Here is an 18509-nt window from a genome sequence, read left to right as displayed (position 1 = left end):
AATGCATGTACATACAGAAGAAAAATATATGCAATAATTTCTAGAAAAAACCTTCTAAATTCAGCAATTTATTAAAAATCCTATAATAGAAAAATGTATGTGGATGTATGTTTTGCACATTCGTCAATTTAATTAAAACATCTTATTACTAATCTACTTTTTAATTATAGCAATGTAAGCTGCAATTATATTAATTTATCTTTTCATTTAAAAATATTAGATATTCTTATAAATATCTTATTTACTCTCGCAAATACATAAGTAGAGTTATTAAACTTACCGACTAATCCGAGGATGAAAGTCAAACTGTAGACCACTAGCACAGGCGCTAATTCTCCCCATTCAAAGTGGCTGAAGGAATCATTGATGTCGTAATCAGGAAAATCCGTCGCGTTGGTGTCGTTAGCTACGACGTCGTCTATTAATTCTTCGATTGCCGACATCATCGAATGATTATTGAACATGAGCATAGTCGAAAATTAAGATCATCAAATAAATTTGCTCATTATCGTAGCACCACTTCGCGTCTCATTAAGATTATCACATTTTCAAAGACGGAAAACAAAATAGATACAAGCATAATCAGAGGACGGTCAATTAAACAGAATCTATTTTTAATGGTTAAATTTATGTTTGTCATCACGTTTTACACACTAATGAACCTTTTAATTTTGAAAGCAGGAAATTTTTAAATGTAGAACATGTCAGAACTGTAAGACTGTCCAACCGAGAATAAGATATGAGGTAACTCTACGACTTACGCACGACGGAACTTTTTATTTCTATTCAGATACACGAATTGTTCCGCTCGAGTCTTCTCGGTCTCATCCTAATACGATTTGTCGCCTGGAAAAATAAAAGAGAAAATGTCAACTCGCAATAAAGATGATTTTTTTTTATCTCGGTTTTATCATAAACATGCTCGTATCCATGTGTTTTTATCAGCAATTTTATTGTTTAAGATATTCTTTAAAGAAAGTATTAACTCCCTCTCCGGCAAAAAATAGATATAAATCATGATAATTATATATATAAAGACATTTAATAAAACTATAAAATTAAATATAATGAAAACATTTAATAATGAAAAAAAACTTTAATCGTCGACCTGACTGACCCAAACCAAGGGTCGAAACGTAATGTAATATTTCTTAAATATTCAAATAAATATTTTCTGCCAGTCAGATCAACGGTTAAAGTTTTTTTTCATTGTTTAAAAAATACTACTGGCGATTAATAATATTCTACCTTCTTCTGACATTTAATAATATCGTTAAAAAAATTAATTAGAAATTACTCAACAGAAACATATAGAAAATTAAATTTATTTATATCTTTTCTTTTTGAGAATGACAAATTTTCTGAAAATAGATTAACGTAAATATTTGTACTTTTGTACTATGTATAATAAAATACTAGCCATATTTACAAACGTGCTGAGACAATTTTAAGGTACATATATATATATATATATATATATATATATATATATATATTTTGAATTGTGCAATAAATACAGATCAATTGTTCCAGGAAAAGAAATTACTTGCTTCGCCCACGGGTGTGATCCATGATAAACCGTCTCTTTAATGAAACTTCAGCTTTAGCTCAACATACCCAGAGGCGCTTAAAGACTAAAACCCTAATGGCTTTGTTTTGCGTTAAATGTGTTGCTTTTCACCCACAGACGGATATCGCCTTGACTAATCGATAATCGACATTCGATTTGTCGCAATGTTTGCCAAAGACTGCTACCAAATGTACTGCGAATGCATTTATGTGTATAAAGTTTTTCTGATACGATTAGATACAAACATTTAAAACTCAAATGTGATTTATTTTGAAGAAGAGGATTTGTTCCTCAACAATATATACTATCATGTGTTATGTCCAAAATTTGAAACAAAAACAGAATTAGGTGTAAAAAAAAAATAAATAGAATAAAACCGAAATCGAGACGATTGTAAAGATTTAAATCATATAAAATAAATATCATTTATCTTAAAAAACTCTGTTATTGTGGCATTTTGCTTAATTTTTATTTCAAGTCTGTGTGTGTGGGAACGCAAGGTAATTAAAAATCTTTTATCTTATTGTTAGACTACGCATTTAATGCAAAATGCAAATGAAACCAATTATCTGCATTATAGATCAAGCTTCAAAGTGTATTTTTTATTCGTACACATAAAAATACATTCGAGAAAGCATAAAACTAGAACTGAAATGCTTGTTAAATAGAGCCGATTACTGGTGAAATACTCTCAAGTGACGTCCTAATAAATATTCCACTTCACTTAGCGCAATTGCGTCGTGTCAATTCCCTTTGAATGAAATAATTCATGTATTTCAAACATACAAGTTCGTACCTGTACATAGTTTCGTACGTAATACATTTCATAATTTATATAGTTTTCCTAACATGTCTCTAATTCATTGCGGAATATCGTGCAACGTCATGCAAGCTTCGTTTACAAAACAGTTTATTCGCGAAGGCTATCAAATTGAAAGTCATTATGTACTATGATCGCTGTGCAAAGCTAATAACAAACAGCATTTACTACAATGATAAATTAAACAACAGTAATACTTATTATTAATTCTTACTTAAATGCATGAGTAAAATATATTTACATATTGTAAAATAATAAATTTCTTTTATAATAAATATCAAAATTTTTTGTTTTATATTTGTGACTATTGAATTTATATATTTAATTAAATGTATAATGTATGCTAATATACTTGTAATCTTCGACACTGTAAAACATATATATTTTTAATAGATTGCAATTAAAAGTAATTGACTTTCCATACCCTATACTCTTGATACATCATGTATAATTTTTATAATCATATACATAATAATTATTTAAAAAAGATTAAAAATTTGTTATATACTTAATTTACGACTCATAATTTTTAATTGTTATAATCTTTGGTGAAAAAATGTTGATTAGTTATTGTTTAAAATATTTATCAGATGTAAACTAATAATAAAAGATAAAAATTTATAGAATAAAATAACAGAAAAGTGAACAAATAAACAATTTCCAAAATAATACAACTATATATAAACTAACATTAAATATAGCTGTTCTTTTAAGATTGCCCTTCGACACTTTTTTCGTAGACAGCTGGCATATCCAGTGAGACTCCGGGAATTCCATTTCCGACGGAGAAAATCGAATTATCAAATGCACTAGCAACGGTACTGCAGCGCTAGATCGCAAACGCATCGTGTCAGTAATGTATTTCCCAAGCGAGCGTTATTATACGAAAGAAAAATGAAAGAAAAACGAAAAAACACATCACTCGAGCATAACGACATAGTATACTACAGTCGTCCTACAGTTCTTTCGATTTACGTTTAATGAAGCTCGCTAATGATACAAAAAGACACCCATGGTTGATGTAAAACTAAAAGCCGTGCTCTTTGCGCAAAATCTTTATAGAGCAACTGTAATTTTTAATATATATATAAAATAGCATTTTAAAACACAAAAAATCCAGAGGAAGTATTGGATTTTCCTTTATTTTTTTGTGCAATTTTTCCAATAATAGAGATAAAATATTTTCTAAGAATGTTTAATAATTGTGTATATATATATATATATATATATATATATATATATATATATATATGTATATATTTGTGTGCATTAAGACAAAGAATTTGATATATCAAAAAATAAAACAAGTAAATTTTACCACGTCAACTTCAGATATGTCTATTAAAGAAAAAAAATATCGATTCGCAATAGAATTTGTGGTCGACGAAAAAGTTGTAACTCACGGAATGCTCGCTACATCAACGAGTACATTAACAGGGCAAACTACTTACAGTCTACCAGATATAATTTTAAAGTTTTTCCTGCACACACAAACACTGACTCTCGAATTAAGTTCTTCTGTTTCACGTTGTACAATTTTATTTCTCGCGGCTACGAAAACGTGACAGAATGAAATTCTAAAGGAAGTACATGCACCAGACATTTTCTAATTAAATAAGATAATTTTTTAACAATTTGCGAAAAGATTTTCTAGGTGCAAAAAACATAATATAATATTTCTTGCTTGAATAAATGAATAAAACAATTTAAGTTAATTTAAACGAAATAAAATATTCTATCAAAGAAAATAGATAAATTAGTGTGATATTTTCAACAAGATTTGTTAATCCTTAAATATTAAGAATATTCTCTTAATTACAAACTATGTAAATTTTGAGGAAATGTTGCCTAATTTTCCCGCGTACGAGTATCTGCAATAATCTTTATATATTATAATACATCTTTATTATAATATACAAAATTCGATTCTTTTAAGCCATCAAGAAATGATCTTGCCCAAGAAAGGGAAAATTTGTTATAGCAAAATATATATATGTATATGAAAAATATACTTGTTATATAATTTAAATTTCTCGTTTCATTTATTGTTATATTTCAAGCTTTTTTTAAATATTTGACATTTATTAAAATTTACCGAAAGAACTGTTTTTCCAATAATAAAATACAATTGAACTAATGGCTAGAAAAGAGGAAACACAATTAAAAATTATTTAAAAGTAATACTTGAAATATATATATAATAATATAATAATAATAAAATAGGATTATTTCTTACATTAAAAATTAACAAAATTGCATCCATTATTTAAAATTTTGTACAATAAAATATAAAAAAAACATATTTACATAAAATGTAATATAGAAATATTTTCTTCTCTTGTAAAACAAGATTTTAACTTAAGTTTTTTGTGTATCGTGCATCATGTTAAGTACTATAAATCGTCATAAATGTATATGAGATACACCGATCATGTTGTTCAAAGTAAAAATCAAAATTCATGATCATGTGGCCGGATAACAGCTGTTAGTTGTCACCCCGTACGTCGAACGCTATAATATTTTGCTCGTGTCGCAGTTGCCTAAAATTGAATACGACACGTAAGAGAAAACAGATGCTTCGCATAAACAGTCGTACGCGGGCAATGCGGGGGTGAGAACATTTTCGAATTTATAGACAGTCAATATTTCGACATCGACAAATGTTACGAGCCTGTACCAATATTTAACTATGTTTGGAAATTAATTCTACCTGTTTATATAATTTTCTCGCACAATAGCGACCATAAAAGCATACTTTGTCGAACATAAACGTAGAATCGCGATCAAAATTCATTTTTGTCGAATGTTCAATATTTCATATGCGTCGACATCAATAATAAAGATCTGATTTCTTAATTTCTTTTGATATTAATGGAATATTTATTAGATATATATACGCGCGACAGTTTTTTAAAATAACACTTTATAGAACTATATGTAATATGATAAAAATTGTGAAATGATAATGAGTGCCACAATGTACATTAGTGAATGTCACATCATCTATTAACGTTAGCATAAGAAATTAACGGTATTTGTTTATACCCGAAAAAATTACAGCAAAATTGGAAATGCAACACTAAATACGAATATAAAAGTACAGATTTAAAGCTGTGTTAAAGTACAGATTTCCAGCAATAAATTGTTTCAGTGGAATGAAGTGTTCAGAACTTAATAAAATGTCAAATAATTTGATCCTGATCTTTTGGTATTTGCTGAGTATTTTTTGAAACTATGTACAGATGTATACTTATCTATTTTTCGCTCGCAAAATTGCTCATAAGAACGAACGACTTTGATAATTGATTAACTATAAAAAAGGGAGTTCTTAAACACAGATCACGAGTGAATTGGAGAAAAAAATTTAATTGACGAAAAAAACAGGGAAATCAATAATAGCACATAATTGGAAAATCGTCGTGAACACATAGCCCAACTTTGTAATACAATCAGAAAAGAACATTAACAAAATTCCCTCGACAATTCCGTTAGCGAAGGTGTTACGTGCTCGTCCTGGTCAATGATTCTTATCTGTCGATAATGAATCTCTACGTGAAAACGAAAGTCATTCGAAATGACCAAACGCATTATTAGTAGAACTCGTATCTAAACACTTTGTCTAAAAAAACGTATATAATTTTTTATGTAAAATCATATACAATATATTATACATAACATAGGGGGGAAAAAAAATATTTTTTTTTACAAAGAATTTTATATTAACTCCTAGCCAACAGATCCAATTATTTTATTGCTGTTTATTTTATTTACTATTATTGTAATTTTTTTCGATCTTCTCAAAATAGTATTATATTTTTATTGTAATTTTCTTATCAAGATACCGAGAGAAATTCGAGATAAAAATGTACCACGAAATATTAAACATCCTAATTAATTCAAGTAATAATATTTACGGATTTAAAACTATGCCTAAGCACTAAAATTGATCCTCTTATTCCTACATTATAATTTTCTTATATTATTATTTTATGTTATAGTATATCTTTTCATAAATTTCTCTAACAATATAGAGATTCCACGCAAATTAATATTTCGCTCGTGATAATAGTATAGTTGTCGCAGTTCATTAATTATGCGCTAATTCTCACCGGCACATTGTGTATCAACGTGAGACGATTTTAATTTAAAGCTGTCCACAATGCGCAGCGGACAATCGGGATAAATTTTTTCGATTCTCTCTGTAATATTATACAAAATTTATTTCATGGAAAAATTGCATCTGTTTTTTCAGATGAAAAATAGATTACACGTGTTCACACTTATATTCGAAGATTCGAGCAAAGAGTAAGTTCAGCTTTCGCGACACGTTACATTTTGCCCTCCCCGTAATTTCACCCGCCGACAGACTAGCTGTTATTTCGGCCATCGAGCTGATCTCTGTCATCTAGAGCGACCGGTCTCTCAAGCCAGCTGGCAGTAGGCCCACGCCCCGTTTTACCCTTTTCCACCACGTGCAACGGGATAAGCTAAATGGACACACGTGAAAGCGAACACTTTATTTTCGTGCGGTTATACATATTCGTCGATCGTCGAGCGGCTATTTATTCCAAATTTAACAGACCTACAAGAAAGCGCGTGACCTCCCCGTTTTTGCATATAGCTAAGACAAAAATTGATATTCATTACGTAAGCATGCTCGTTTCGAATTAGATATGTGTAACTCAAAAGAAGATTTTACGATCAGCTTGAATATCAATGAATAATACAACTTTAAGTTTTATAACTTTCTTGTTTAACAAGTTTAATCTTAATGTAAGATTATGGTCGCATAAATCTGCTTGTGAAATACGCAAACAAGTCCAGGAAGTTAATAAATTAATCGTTATCAGTAACTAAAAAAAACACATATGTATCTATTTACAATTTTCAGACTGCAAAGTCTGTTAACTATGTTTTTTCAAAGATAGATAAAAACAAATTTATTATTCAAATGTGATAATTGAAATTCTAATGTAAAAGATGTAAGATTACTTTAGACCAAGAATTACTTTGTTCTTGTTTTTAGTAAAACTCACAACACATAAACTCACATATATAAATACGTCAGTTTGAATTTAAATGAGATAATATCGGGTTTTTAATTATTTATGTCTTTGCCCTTCTTGAATTACAAATAAAAACGAACATTATTACATTACAAGACACCACGAAAGAAAAAGACTTTATAAAACCTTTTGGAGTTGAAATTACGACTATATAAAATATTATTTATGATTATTTGCCATCGATTCAAAGTTAAATATAATTTAAAAATTATAGAAAAAAAGATTTATATGCAAATTAATCTATAATTTTTCCAAAATCTAATTTGGAAACACGATATAATATTTTAGTTTTATTCTCGTTCGATCGTAATTTATGTCGCAGATGACTCTCATCTAGCAGTGACGGAAGCTTTGCTCATTCCCACCTGATCATTATCTGCTAGGCGCGAGATAGTCGGTCCCGATAACGCTGATAGTGTCGTGATTTATACCCCTAAACAGGTAGAACGTGTCAGATATAAATTTCTACTTATAGGACGAGTGTGTGAAAACTGCAATCTCGCGTGCGAGTATTCGCTTACGAAGACAATCGATTCACGTTTCGTCAATGAAAAAAAGAGAGAAACGTTTGAACAGCCACTTTCGCAAAATGCGAATTTTATTGTCTCCAGAAGAGCAAAGTGAACGTGAGCCAATGTTGAGAATAATAGGGGAGACATAAAAGTACTAAAAATGATGACTCTGCACCATTCTGTTAGTCTATTCATTTCTCATGAACTTTTTTTATTTTAATCAAATTTATATTAACTTTACTATCAGTTATTAAAAACCAATTATTTATTCGATTATTTGTACGTACATTAGATTTGAAAATTATGTGATAACAAATATGTATAATTTTTAGATCCAAATCTTTATACTTTATGCCTGTTATTTTATTTATTTTAAATTATTTTATTATACTTAACTGAAATAGTCAATCTTGTAAAAATCGTAGAAAATTATTACATATGCATCCTCTTAAAATAACTTGGAAAATTTCCTGTCATATGAAAATGATTTTTGAGAGAAGTAAAAACGATTTTGCTTTGTATAATGTATCAAATTCCAGAAATGCCAAATCACGAATGTGATAACATTCCAATCGAAACGCAAATAAAGTCCATTTCTTCATTTAATAAGTAAAATCACTGTTAAATTGTTTAAAGACTAAAATCTTTACACAATTTATTCTCACAAATGTATTTTGTTGTATTTAAAATCATTTTAGTATATCTGCAATACATCCATTTTCTAAATGTTAGATTCGGAAAAATAATTTGATAAAGCCATTTTTTTAAAAAGACATATTTTGGCAGTATGTGAACATGTAATAATTTAAACTTTTTCTAATTCAAAAGAAGCACACATAATATATATTTTGTTTTTCTAAAATTATATGAAAGTTATTAATATAAATGCAATATTTCACGACAATATTATCTTCAGTTTAAAAATAATAATTCTATAAAAAGAATCGTTCGAAAAATGCACCGTAATCTTCTTCTTCAGAGCTTTCAAATATAATTTCAAGTAATTTTGCACATAACGACGCGCAACTCTCTGAAATCTCGGAATAACGTAAAATATAATTAATATAAAATCAATTTTCGGGTAAGCTCATCTTGTCTCTTATTGCGAAATCGAGAATGACACACTGGGGAGTAACCCGCGTTTGTTCTAATTTAGTTTCCTTCGCTGGTCTTACTGTATCGCACCTATATGCATAGTTACAAGCTAATTTATATCGATAAGTGTTTCATATAAATTCATATCATCTTTCTATTTGTGGGACTGATATGGACACCCTCGACATTGTCTCTGTTCATCAAACACAAAAACAATCAATCAAACTGGAAAAGACGCAATCGTTCAAAATGAAGAAAAGCTCGTGGCTCTCCGTGTTAAAATAGGTGTCCGCCTTAAAATAGGTGTAAAGTGAGAAGAAAAGTGACAGAGTAATTCAGTCATTTGGTCAAGTTAATTAGTTAATCAGCCAAAGCAAAAATTAAATATTTTGCTCGTAACATGTAACTAAAAATTGTAGATCAAAAGCAAAAGATATTCTATTTCTTGCTATCTTTTTGGATTCTAAAATTTTTTTGCAGTTTGCGATAATTGCTTAATTGCTTATTATTAATATTATATTGCATATAATATTGATAATTTTGATTGACAAAATTATGTTTTTAACAAAAAAAGGTTTAAAGGTTTTAGCTATAACTAAATACATTCAAGAGATACTTATACCTTTTTTGTTTAATTCTTCTTATGTCACTATTCTAAGATTAATGAAGATAGTCTGCTTTGAAAAAATCTAAATGACAAAGATTATATTTAGACTCAAGTAATTTACAAACTTTTAATTTTCACAATTTATTATTCACAGTAAAAGGTTTGTAAATTACTTGATTCTTAATATAACTTTTGTCATTTAGATTTTTTCAAAGCAGACTATCTTCATTAATCTTAAAATAGTGACATATTATATAATACACATTTTAACAGATTTTAAATTTTGCGCATAAATATAATTGTATGATAAGAAAAATATAATTGTATAATAAAAAATATAAAAAGATATAAAATTAGAAAAATTATTATATTAATTAAGATTTTTATAAAAAAATATCATTAAAATGTTTCCTATTAAAAAATATGAAAATTTTTTTATTACTATACATGTTATTATTAGTACTTTTATAAAACATAGTATCTCTAAAAAAATATCTCTTAACTTATAAAAGTGATAAAAAATATTAACATTATTATTAAAAATGCATTATTGGTTATTGCAGAAAAATATTTCTATAATAATAGGATTATCAACGACTGGGCAGCAGTGTAAGAACAAACATTATTATGATTTGTTATCTCTAGTAACGATGTACTTGAGTCGCGTACGATATCTTACGTTGTCGTTACTTTGCGGGCTTTTATGTTTTTTTTTCCAGAGGAAATAGCAGCCCCATGACTGATAGCAGTCTCTATGAGGTGCTGCTCTAGGAAAGATAATATTATAAGCGATAAAATGAACCGAATAAAATCGATATCAGAAATAATTTTTAACAAAGTGTTTTATACGTTGCTACACAAAAAATTTAAGCTAATAATTTATTAAAATATTGTACTATTACAAAATACAAAAGTTTGAAAAATAATAAATCAGTTTCAAAATGAAATAATCCTAATAATCCACAAAACAAAAACGAGAAATTTCATAAATACAGAATATAAAATTACGAATAGAAAAACGTTTCAATATCGCATATATATTTCATATAATTTTTAATGATTAAGAAAGTTTATACAAAATACTAACACACATACTATAACAAGCAGAATTTCCAAATCACTCATATTATATATATTTTTAAAAATATATATTGTGTGTGTGTATAAAATATAAAAATTTTTATTATTACAGAATAAAAAAATTTAAATAATAAATATTAAAAAGAAAGAAATAGAAAATATATATGTATATATACTAAATTTATATTGCCAACTAATAATGAGATGCAACGTTTAGTAAATGTCATTTTGTGGCTAAGAGACTAACTGATTGTGAATAAGGTGATGAGAGAGCTATTTTTGATTCCCTCGTCGCGACTCAATCTTGTCGAACAAATTCGCTCGTAATATATCTGCTGGAAATCGTTTATCATGCTATTCTAATATACATAAAAATTCGTGTTTCTTTAATATAAATATTATTAATCGCTTAAGCCAATCCACTTAATTCACTTGAATCATTTAAATTATTTTCATTTAGTTTTTATCTCAATATTCATTTTTTCATCAAACGATTTATATGTAGATAAAAAAAGAGTCTTCGAATAATTAATACAATTGGAAAACAAAGAATATAAAAAAATTAAGATTATATAGAAAGCACTTAAATTTTTTCGAGTTCATTAAGCAATTATAATGTGCAAAGTTTTATTAAGCGATCAACAAACGAAGTGACTCGACTATTAATGGACGAAAGAAGCAACAATGAAGCTGCAAGCTAAATGAGAGCTTTGCAATTATCTTGATAGAAGCATTTCAAGTTTACGAAGCGAATCTAAAGTGCTCTCGAATTTCGAAACCAAACAAGACCGGTTAAGTAGCAGTTTCACGTTTGATGTTCATAGATATTCTCGATGAATAGTCTAGTGTTCACTCTCAATTGTCTCTCTTGAAACGTTTAACAATTTGATATTTATTACAATGTACCGTTTAACTTTTTAAAGAATACAAAAATATCTTATCAAATTTAATATTTATCATTAAATGTATGAATTTTTGTTCATCAGCGTTTAAGTTCAAAGTCTTGTTTGTTATAAATAATAAAAGTTCTTTCTCTCGTAATATTATATTTTATATTTTACAATCGTTAATATTTATACCTATGAGTGAAAATGAAGCTAACGTAAATAGAAGCAGAAACGTTTGTTGTCATATAAAAGCATCAAGCAAAAACATGCTTTATATATTTTGTACATAGAGTTTACTCCTCAAAAATCTTCTCATATATTTATTTCGATAAATAACAAGAGGACCTCTGCTTCTTCAATTACAATCCATTATTTTCCGCTACAGTGTTCTTGAATTCAGATTTTACGATTCACGCACAATATATATAAAATAAAATTCGACTCGATTAATCCTTACATCATAATATGTTCAATCCAATACGAGATAAACACGGAATATATGAAGCGAGAATATATGCTTATTATATATTTGCTTACAACTGAATTTCAGTAAAACAAAAATAATCTTTATGCGAGCCAAGAAATCTAAACGAATAATTACGTCGCGGAAAAAATGAATAATAAAAATGCATCATGTTTGTGCATCAATACAAAGTACTTATTAAATATCTATTATTTAAGAAGCAATGCAATAACCTTGTATTTTAATTTGCAAAACGATGTATATATGAAATGCTTATAAAATTATTTTATTGGAGGTAAGATTAACCCTCAGGTAATGATAAATATTTCGATAGGACATTCTCGTTAATTAAAAGAGTACATTCATAATTAAAGAGCTTATGTAAGCAATATATCCAACGAAATGAAAGATATAATGAAAGATTGCGATTTTTACATTCATAATTATGATTAGACATATTAAATTCATTAAGAGAAGAGAGATAGAAAGAGCTTCAGCTATACATCCAACTAACAAATTACAGGAAATTATAAGAGAATTTATATATTTGTGAAATTGAATGTCGATCGCCTAAAGGATAAAACGAGCTTTGTAGAATCAACAGGTATGCCCGAAGATCCATTGAAATAAAAATATAATATGATAAAAGATCAAACATAGTATTCATTGTAAAGGAATCAACGTTAAAAATACATAAGATAAAGAGTGAATAAATCTGAAAGATTCACAGGAAATATGATTTTAAAACATACATAAATTATAGGAAAAAATTTAAGAAATAGAGTGAGTCTCTAAAATTTATTTTATCGATATAAATAAAGAAAGGAAGGGTGAAAAAATCAATATGTATACGACAACGATATTATCGTAAAAATTCATTATTTGTTTCCGTCAATGTTTTATTCATTATGGAAACGAACGTATTATATTATATCATTATGTCTTTATGTTTTATTCATTACGGAAACGAATGTATTATATCATTATGTCTTCGAAAGGAGTATAAAAGCATATAAAAGTAAATCATTGTTTTAACGAGATGCATAACAAATAATATCCGTAACGTCAACTCGATGTATAAATTACAGTCAATTATAGGTAAAGTCTGAATAAATTCAGTAAAGAGCATACCTTCACTTCCAAGTTAAGTATCTTTGTCGATACGATGGCACAATATCGCTGCACGTGATATTATACTGTCATATCTCACGCGGAAACGAAGATCGCACATCCGACTTATCGTTCGACGGCTTTCGTTTAAATGCGATTCACGTCTCGAAGCGTACATTTCGCACGCGTGTATCGTCTCTAATTGCCGGACTTTTAAGGGAGGACATAATTTCGACGGCGCGAAAGAACAATCACTTCCGTAATTCGCGCGTGCGTCACAAGAAAATGATCCGGCCGGACACAATGTGTCCGGGATACGACTCATCTACGCGCCGATTGCAAACTGGAGACCATAGCGGGCCACGCGAGCGACGAACTGCCCGCCAACCCGAGCGCCGGCGGACACGTCCGAAGATGGCCGATGAATTATCGCGAAAAATCGCCGGCGCTCAATTTTGCGCGAGCAATTTTTATATAAAGAATATATATAAATATTTTACTGTTACATATATATACAAAATATATATATTATTCGGATCAATAAAAATTATCCTCAGCGATTGTTGTGAAAAGAACAATGCAATTAGTGACAGAGCATGACATGTGATATGTATATGTATATGTATATGATTTACATACCTGACGATAATCGTGCGCCTACTTGATCCAAGCTCGTATCAAACACGCAAAGTGGATTATTGATACCGAAATTGCGATATATAATAATGATTCTATGCGATGTTCGACGTATTACGACACTTTACGATAGACATCGCGATAACTTACCACTTTTAAACAGTAATAATCGCGAGAGATGTACGGAGCGATTCGTCGAACGTGTGAGATGTGAGTGAGTGACTTTGGCGCGTTTGAAAAACCAGCGCTGCCAACCCTCGAAATTAAAAATGATTGAAGTAGCGCACTAATTGCAATTATTACTGAACGTAGAAATCTAAGCAAAATAACAAACTAATTGTAATGATACATTAAATGTACAAAACTTTTCAATATACATATTAAACTTATATTAAAATATCGGAACGCGTACATGATAAAGAATAAAATTCAAACTTATTAACTTTAAATAAACCGCGCAATGTATATATTTCTCTCTTTCTCTTTATCTCTCTTCCCAAACGTTTGAATAAGTAAAACAGCAAAGACTAATGTAGATAAAAAGTTAATTCCCGAGGTGTGTCTTATCTAAAGAACTTCTTATTTCTAATTTTTACAATCATATAATTCTTGTGGCTCTTATTACAATCATTAGCATATCGTTAACTATAATATAGTCGCAAAGTATCGAGCATTAGAAACACTTTATTCTCTCATCATATTGATCGCACGTTACTCTATCGATTGCACAATCATTGCCGATGTGTCGCAGTAATAATTAATTGAAATTTAATGTTTTAATACAAACAATTATTACCTTTATAATTTCTCACTTCTTCTCGCCTTTAGCCGCTAACAATGAGAGGACACTAGTGCACGGTGAAATTTGTCAAGCCAGAGATTTTCGAGAGTAAGTCGTCGATCGGTCGCTAGATGGCGCGGCCGTCGAGAGATGCGCGGCGTGACCGCCAGTCTGCGTCTGCCGACAGTGCCGACTACCGACAGTCAAAAATGGCCGGAGCCAGCGACTGGTTTAGCATCGGGAGCACGGTGCTTTGTAAAACCTGCCACGAGCAGGAGATCGAAGGCGAGGTGCTGGCATTTGATCCACAAACCAAAATGCTGATACTAAGTATCCTTTTCACGTAAACGGCAACTAAGTGTCACCGACGTCGCGCCCCCAGGACCCATAGCGTACAGAGACGCGTAGTGTAAATAACGAACGACGGCGTCGAGACCGCGACCGCGACCGCGACGAGCGTCACCGTGAGATACGCTACAACCGGGATTCGCTCGACGCGACGTTCCTCGCGATCCGACTTGCCGCGCGCGTTCTTGTCCTCCGCCATCCGGGCCCCGCGAATCCTCGACGCTCGGGATAACTCGGTGGCGAATCAGGTTAGTTTCGTCACCTATCGTCAACCATGCGTTGGCCTTCTTCCCTCGACGCATTCGTTTATAGCCGTATTTGCATTTCTCATCGTCATTATCGTGCCTGTGATATTGCGCGAATTTCGTTTCACCTCGAAAACACGTGGAGAAATAACTGTCCTCACAAACTTTTTTTTTTCGCTGATTCATGGGTTTGTCAGTGATAATTTTTGATCGACAGTGAGCGACATGAGCAAATTGCATTGATTATGATGTAATATTAATTAACATTGAGAAAGATTCCAATATTATTGTCATATCTTAATAAATACTGGAATAGGTTTCTACAACAAGAGATTTGTGAGCTTTGAATTCCATGAGACTCGTCACAATGGAAAAATATTTTATCAATAGGAGACAAGCTTATAATGAGTTACGATTATGTTATGATTTAGGAATTTGGAAAAAATAAATTAACAGTTGACGTCATTTTATTTACTAACAAACTTCTCTTTCAAAATTTGCAAGTTTTAATGCAATTTGCTGTATTTTTATTTTAAATTAATTTCTAAGATTAATTATGCAAACTAACATTCACCTGTTCTATGAAAGAATATTATTTCTTAACAACAACTTTCTAGAATGTCCATCATCTAGTGGTAGACCGTCGTTAAATGATGTACACATAGTAAATTTATCTCTCGTATCTAATGTTCAAGTAATACGAGAAGTTAGTCCTACTACCAGCGAACCACCACAGAGCCTTAATTTACAAAGGCTAAATACAAGAGTTCGTAATCAGGTTGAAGAGAAGAAGAGACTGGTAATGGCTCTGCAGGCCGGAGTATCTCCAGAGGGACAGAAACTCTTTATTGCTATTTCAAAGACTATTCAAGATATTACGTGGAATGGAGCTAATATTGTTGTATTTAATAATGTGACTATTAGACCACCATACAAAGTAGACAATGTCCATGGAAACACAGAATCTGGAGCATATAGACATGTAAAAAAAGTGGTACGTAAATGCAAAAAATATTAAAATCTAATAAACATATATGTCAATATATATATATGTACCCTTCTTAATTTATTGCAATTGCTATAATTTTTTTTGTCAACAAATAACATTTCCAACAATAAAACATGACTTTAGAGTAATAAAAAAAATTATAATTAATTTAATCCTTATAAATATGTAAACTTTTCTGATAAAGATCTCTCTAAAAAAACAAACATCTTAAAAATCTTTTTTTTGTCTATTTTCTTTCCAAATTGATACAAAGAGAAATACTGAATAAAAAATATAAAACTGCAAGGATTATTTTGAATCTATGTTAAATTCGTATATATTGTTCCATTTGCTGCGGCAGGTTGAGAAACACATTAAAGATACAGCTCAAGCGCAGCAACAACGGGAACAACAGCAACAGCAGACACAGAAAGGCGGCGAATTGCAATAAGAGTCCAAAAAGGCACTACACCATCAAGATCGCTAAGGATATCTTTCAAAAAGTCCCAATGTTTGACAAGAAATAGGAAGAATTAACAAGATACTAAACATACAGAACAGCCTGACGACAGAGCAACATAGATAAGCCTAGATCGCGGAAAATTGGCATCTTCGAATGAATTCCAGTTGTTTGTTGAATGGAAAAAGGACAAATGAAGTGCAAATTCAAAGAAAAAATTTCACACATTCTTAAAACCGAGTATTGTTAATAATATCGCATGTGCAGCATTTTATAAATACAATCAGACGTATCATTCGTAATTATTAGTCACCAGCCTAAAAACTCTACAAAAGCAAACAGATCGACTGATTCAAGTAGCTATCGCGTATTTGTTAAACACCACTGATACTACATTCATACGTAATGTATATCAATGCACCAGAATGTGCTGTAGTTCAAATAATTTAATTCAAATACGTTTAACAGTCGAATTATCGACATTAAGCATGAAACGTATTCTAGTATGAATTGAGATGAATTCCCCCTTTTTAAACACGAATCCGCGTGTTCATAAGGTAATATATATTATTTAAGCCCGTATGAAACGGCTCGAACATTTGCAAATAGTATCAAACTCCAAAGACAACATGCGTCACAAATAAAATAAGATAAAATGCACAGTTGTCGACATCTCGAATGCTCCGATCAATTATGTAATTTTTCTATGATAAATAGTGATTTATCATAATCGAGATTGTCACGATAAAAATGTTATGACAAGCTAACTGTTTTGCAACTTTTTTGTCTTTTTTATCATCGAATAAAAAATGCACTTTTGTTAAATGCTGCCGTATGAAAGAGTTTCTATTTATTATTTCCGAATGCCTTTCGCAATACATTTTCTGCTTTGTATTTGGTAGGAGATAGATTTTCGTACGAAATATCAATAACTTTTAACCGAGTCGACAATCGTGCTTCTTATCCTAATTTTGTGAGTCAAGGTCAATTTAAATGATCTTATTTTCGAAACTCGTTTCACCCTGATTCATAAGTAATTCCGTGTTATTCCCGATAACGCAACGAACCTTCCAGGAATTTTTCAATCAATAGAAAAAGTATTCGAAAAATATTAGGATTTAACATGTACACGATACATGATGTTTTCGAGCATCATCTTCCAAGTGTACGTGTTTTTTTTTTTTCTTTTTTGGGAAAGTCGAATCGCGTGAATGTAATTTTTAAAAGTCAGGGCTTTATGCAAGATTTATCCGTGAGATCTGACATTGACCTTGCTGAAAAATTGAATTCATCTTGTACACTTTTTAATTCCATTAATTCTGAATGGATACAAACGAGAAGAACAAGAATGCGCGAGGGTGATTGTATAAGAAGAGAGTTACACAAGAAAAGACATAAAAATAAATGTAATATAAATTCTGGTACCTGTGGTATTATATGTTGTGTGCATCACCTTTCCTTTATTAAGCAGTCTATTAATTACAGATTTGTATCGTAGGTTCATCGTTGAAAGACCAAGCTTGCAACTTTCACGATTCAACGCTAAATAGGCAACAAAAAGTACAACTACAACTAATTATAGAGGTTGTTTACACACGCAACAATTAGAGACTACGATATCTAAAATATATTACTGCACATTCTCGTCCGCTTCTTCGATCGTTTCTGAAACGTCATTCGCCGATTTCACGCTCGTGGATAAATCGTGAGTTACACGGGCAATTCGGGCAGCGGCCTTGAATTTTATTGCAGCTCGATGTTTCTCGGTTTTCTTTTTCCACTGAAACGTAAAAGAGGATTAATATCTCGTCGCATGCGTGCGGAAGCAAAATTCATACTTT

General features: G+C 30.3%; 2 protein-coding genes across 2 annotated transcripts in view; one reads left to right on the top strand and one right to left on the bottom strand.

The window, feature by feature from the left end:
* Window positions 1-469: 469 nt before the first annotated feature.
* LOC140672654 (NACHT and WD repeat domain-containing protein 2) overlaps window positions 470-18509 on the bottom strand; it is a 28399-nt gene continuing 10359 nt past the window's right edge. The window contains exons 26-27 of the mRNA XM_072904977.1: window positions 18094-18448; window positions 470-846 (exon numbers count right to left, since the gene is read on the bottom strand). Coding sequence (XP_072761078.1) covers window positions 18299-18448 — 150 coding nt within the window. The 3' untranslated portion in view covers window positions 470-846; window positions 18094-18298. The remainder of the gene's footprint in view (window positions 847-18093; window positions 18449-18509) is intronic.
* Window positions 14796-18089, top strand: LOC140672653 (protein LSM12). The gene is made up of 3 exons (XM_072904976.1): window positions 14796-14957; window positions 15838-16214; window positions 16570-18089. Exons 1-3 carry the CDS (start codon window positions 14837-14839, stop codon window positions 16657-16659), a joined length of 588 nt encoding a protein of 195 aa, XP_072761077.1. The 5' UTR covers window positions 14796-14836; the 3' UTR covers window positions 16660-18089.

This window comes from Anoplolepis gracilipes, chromosome 13 (genome assembly GCF_047496725.1).
Source record: "Anoplolepis gracilipes chromosome 13, ASM4749672v1, whole genome shotgun sequence".
NCBI lineage: Eukaryota > Metazoa > Arthropoda > Insecta > Hymenoptera > Formicidae > Anoplolepis > Anoplolepis gracilipes.
Note: the sequence above shows the minus strand (reverse complement) of the source record. Positions and strands in the feature narration are given on the sequence as shown.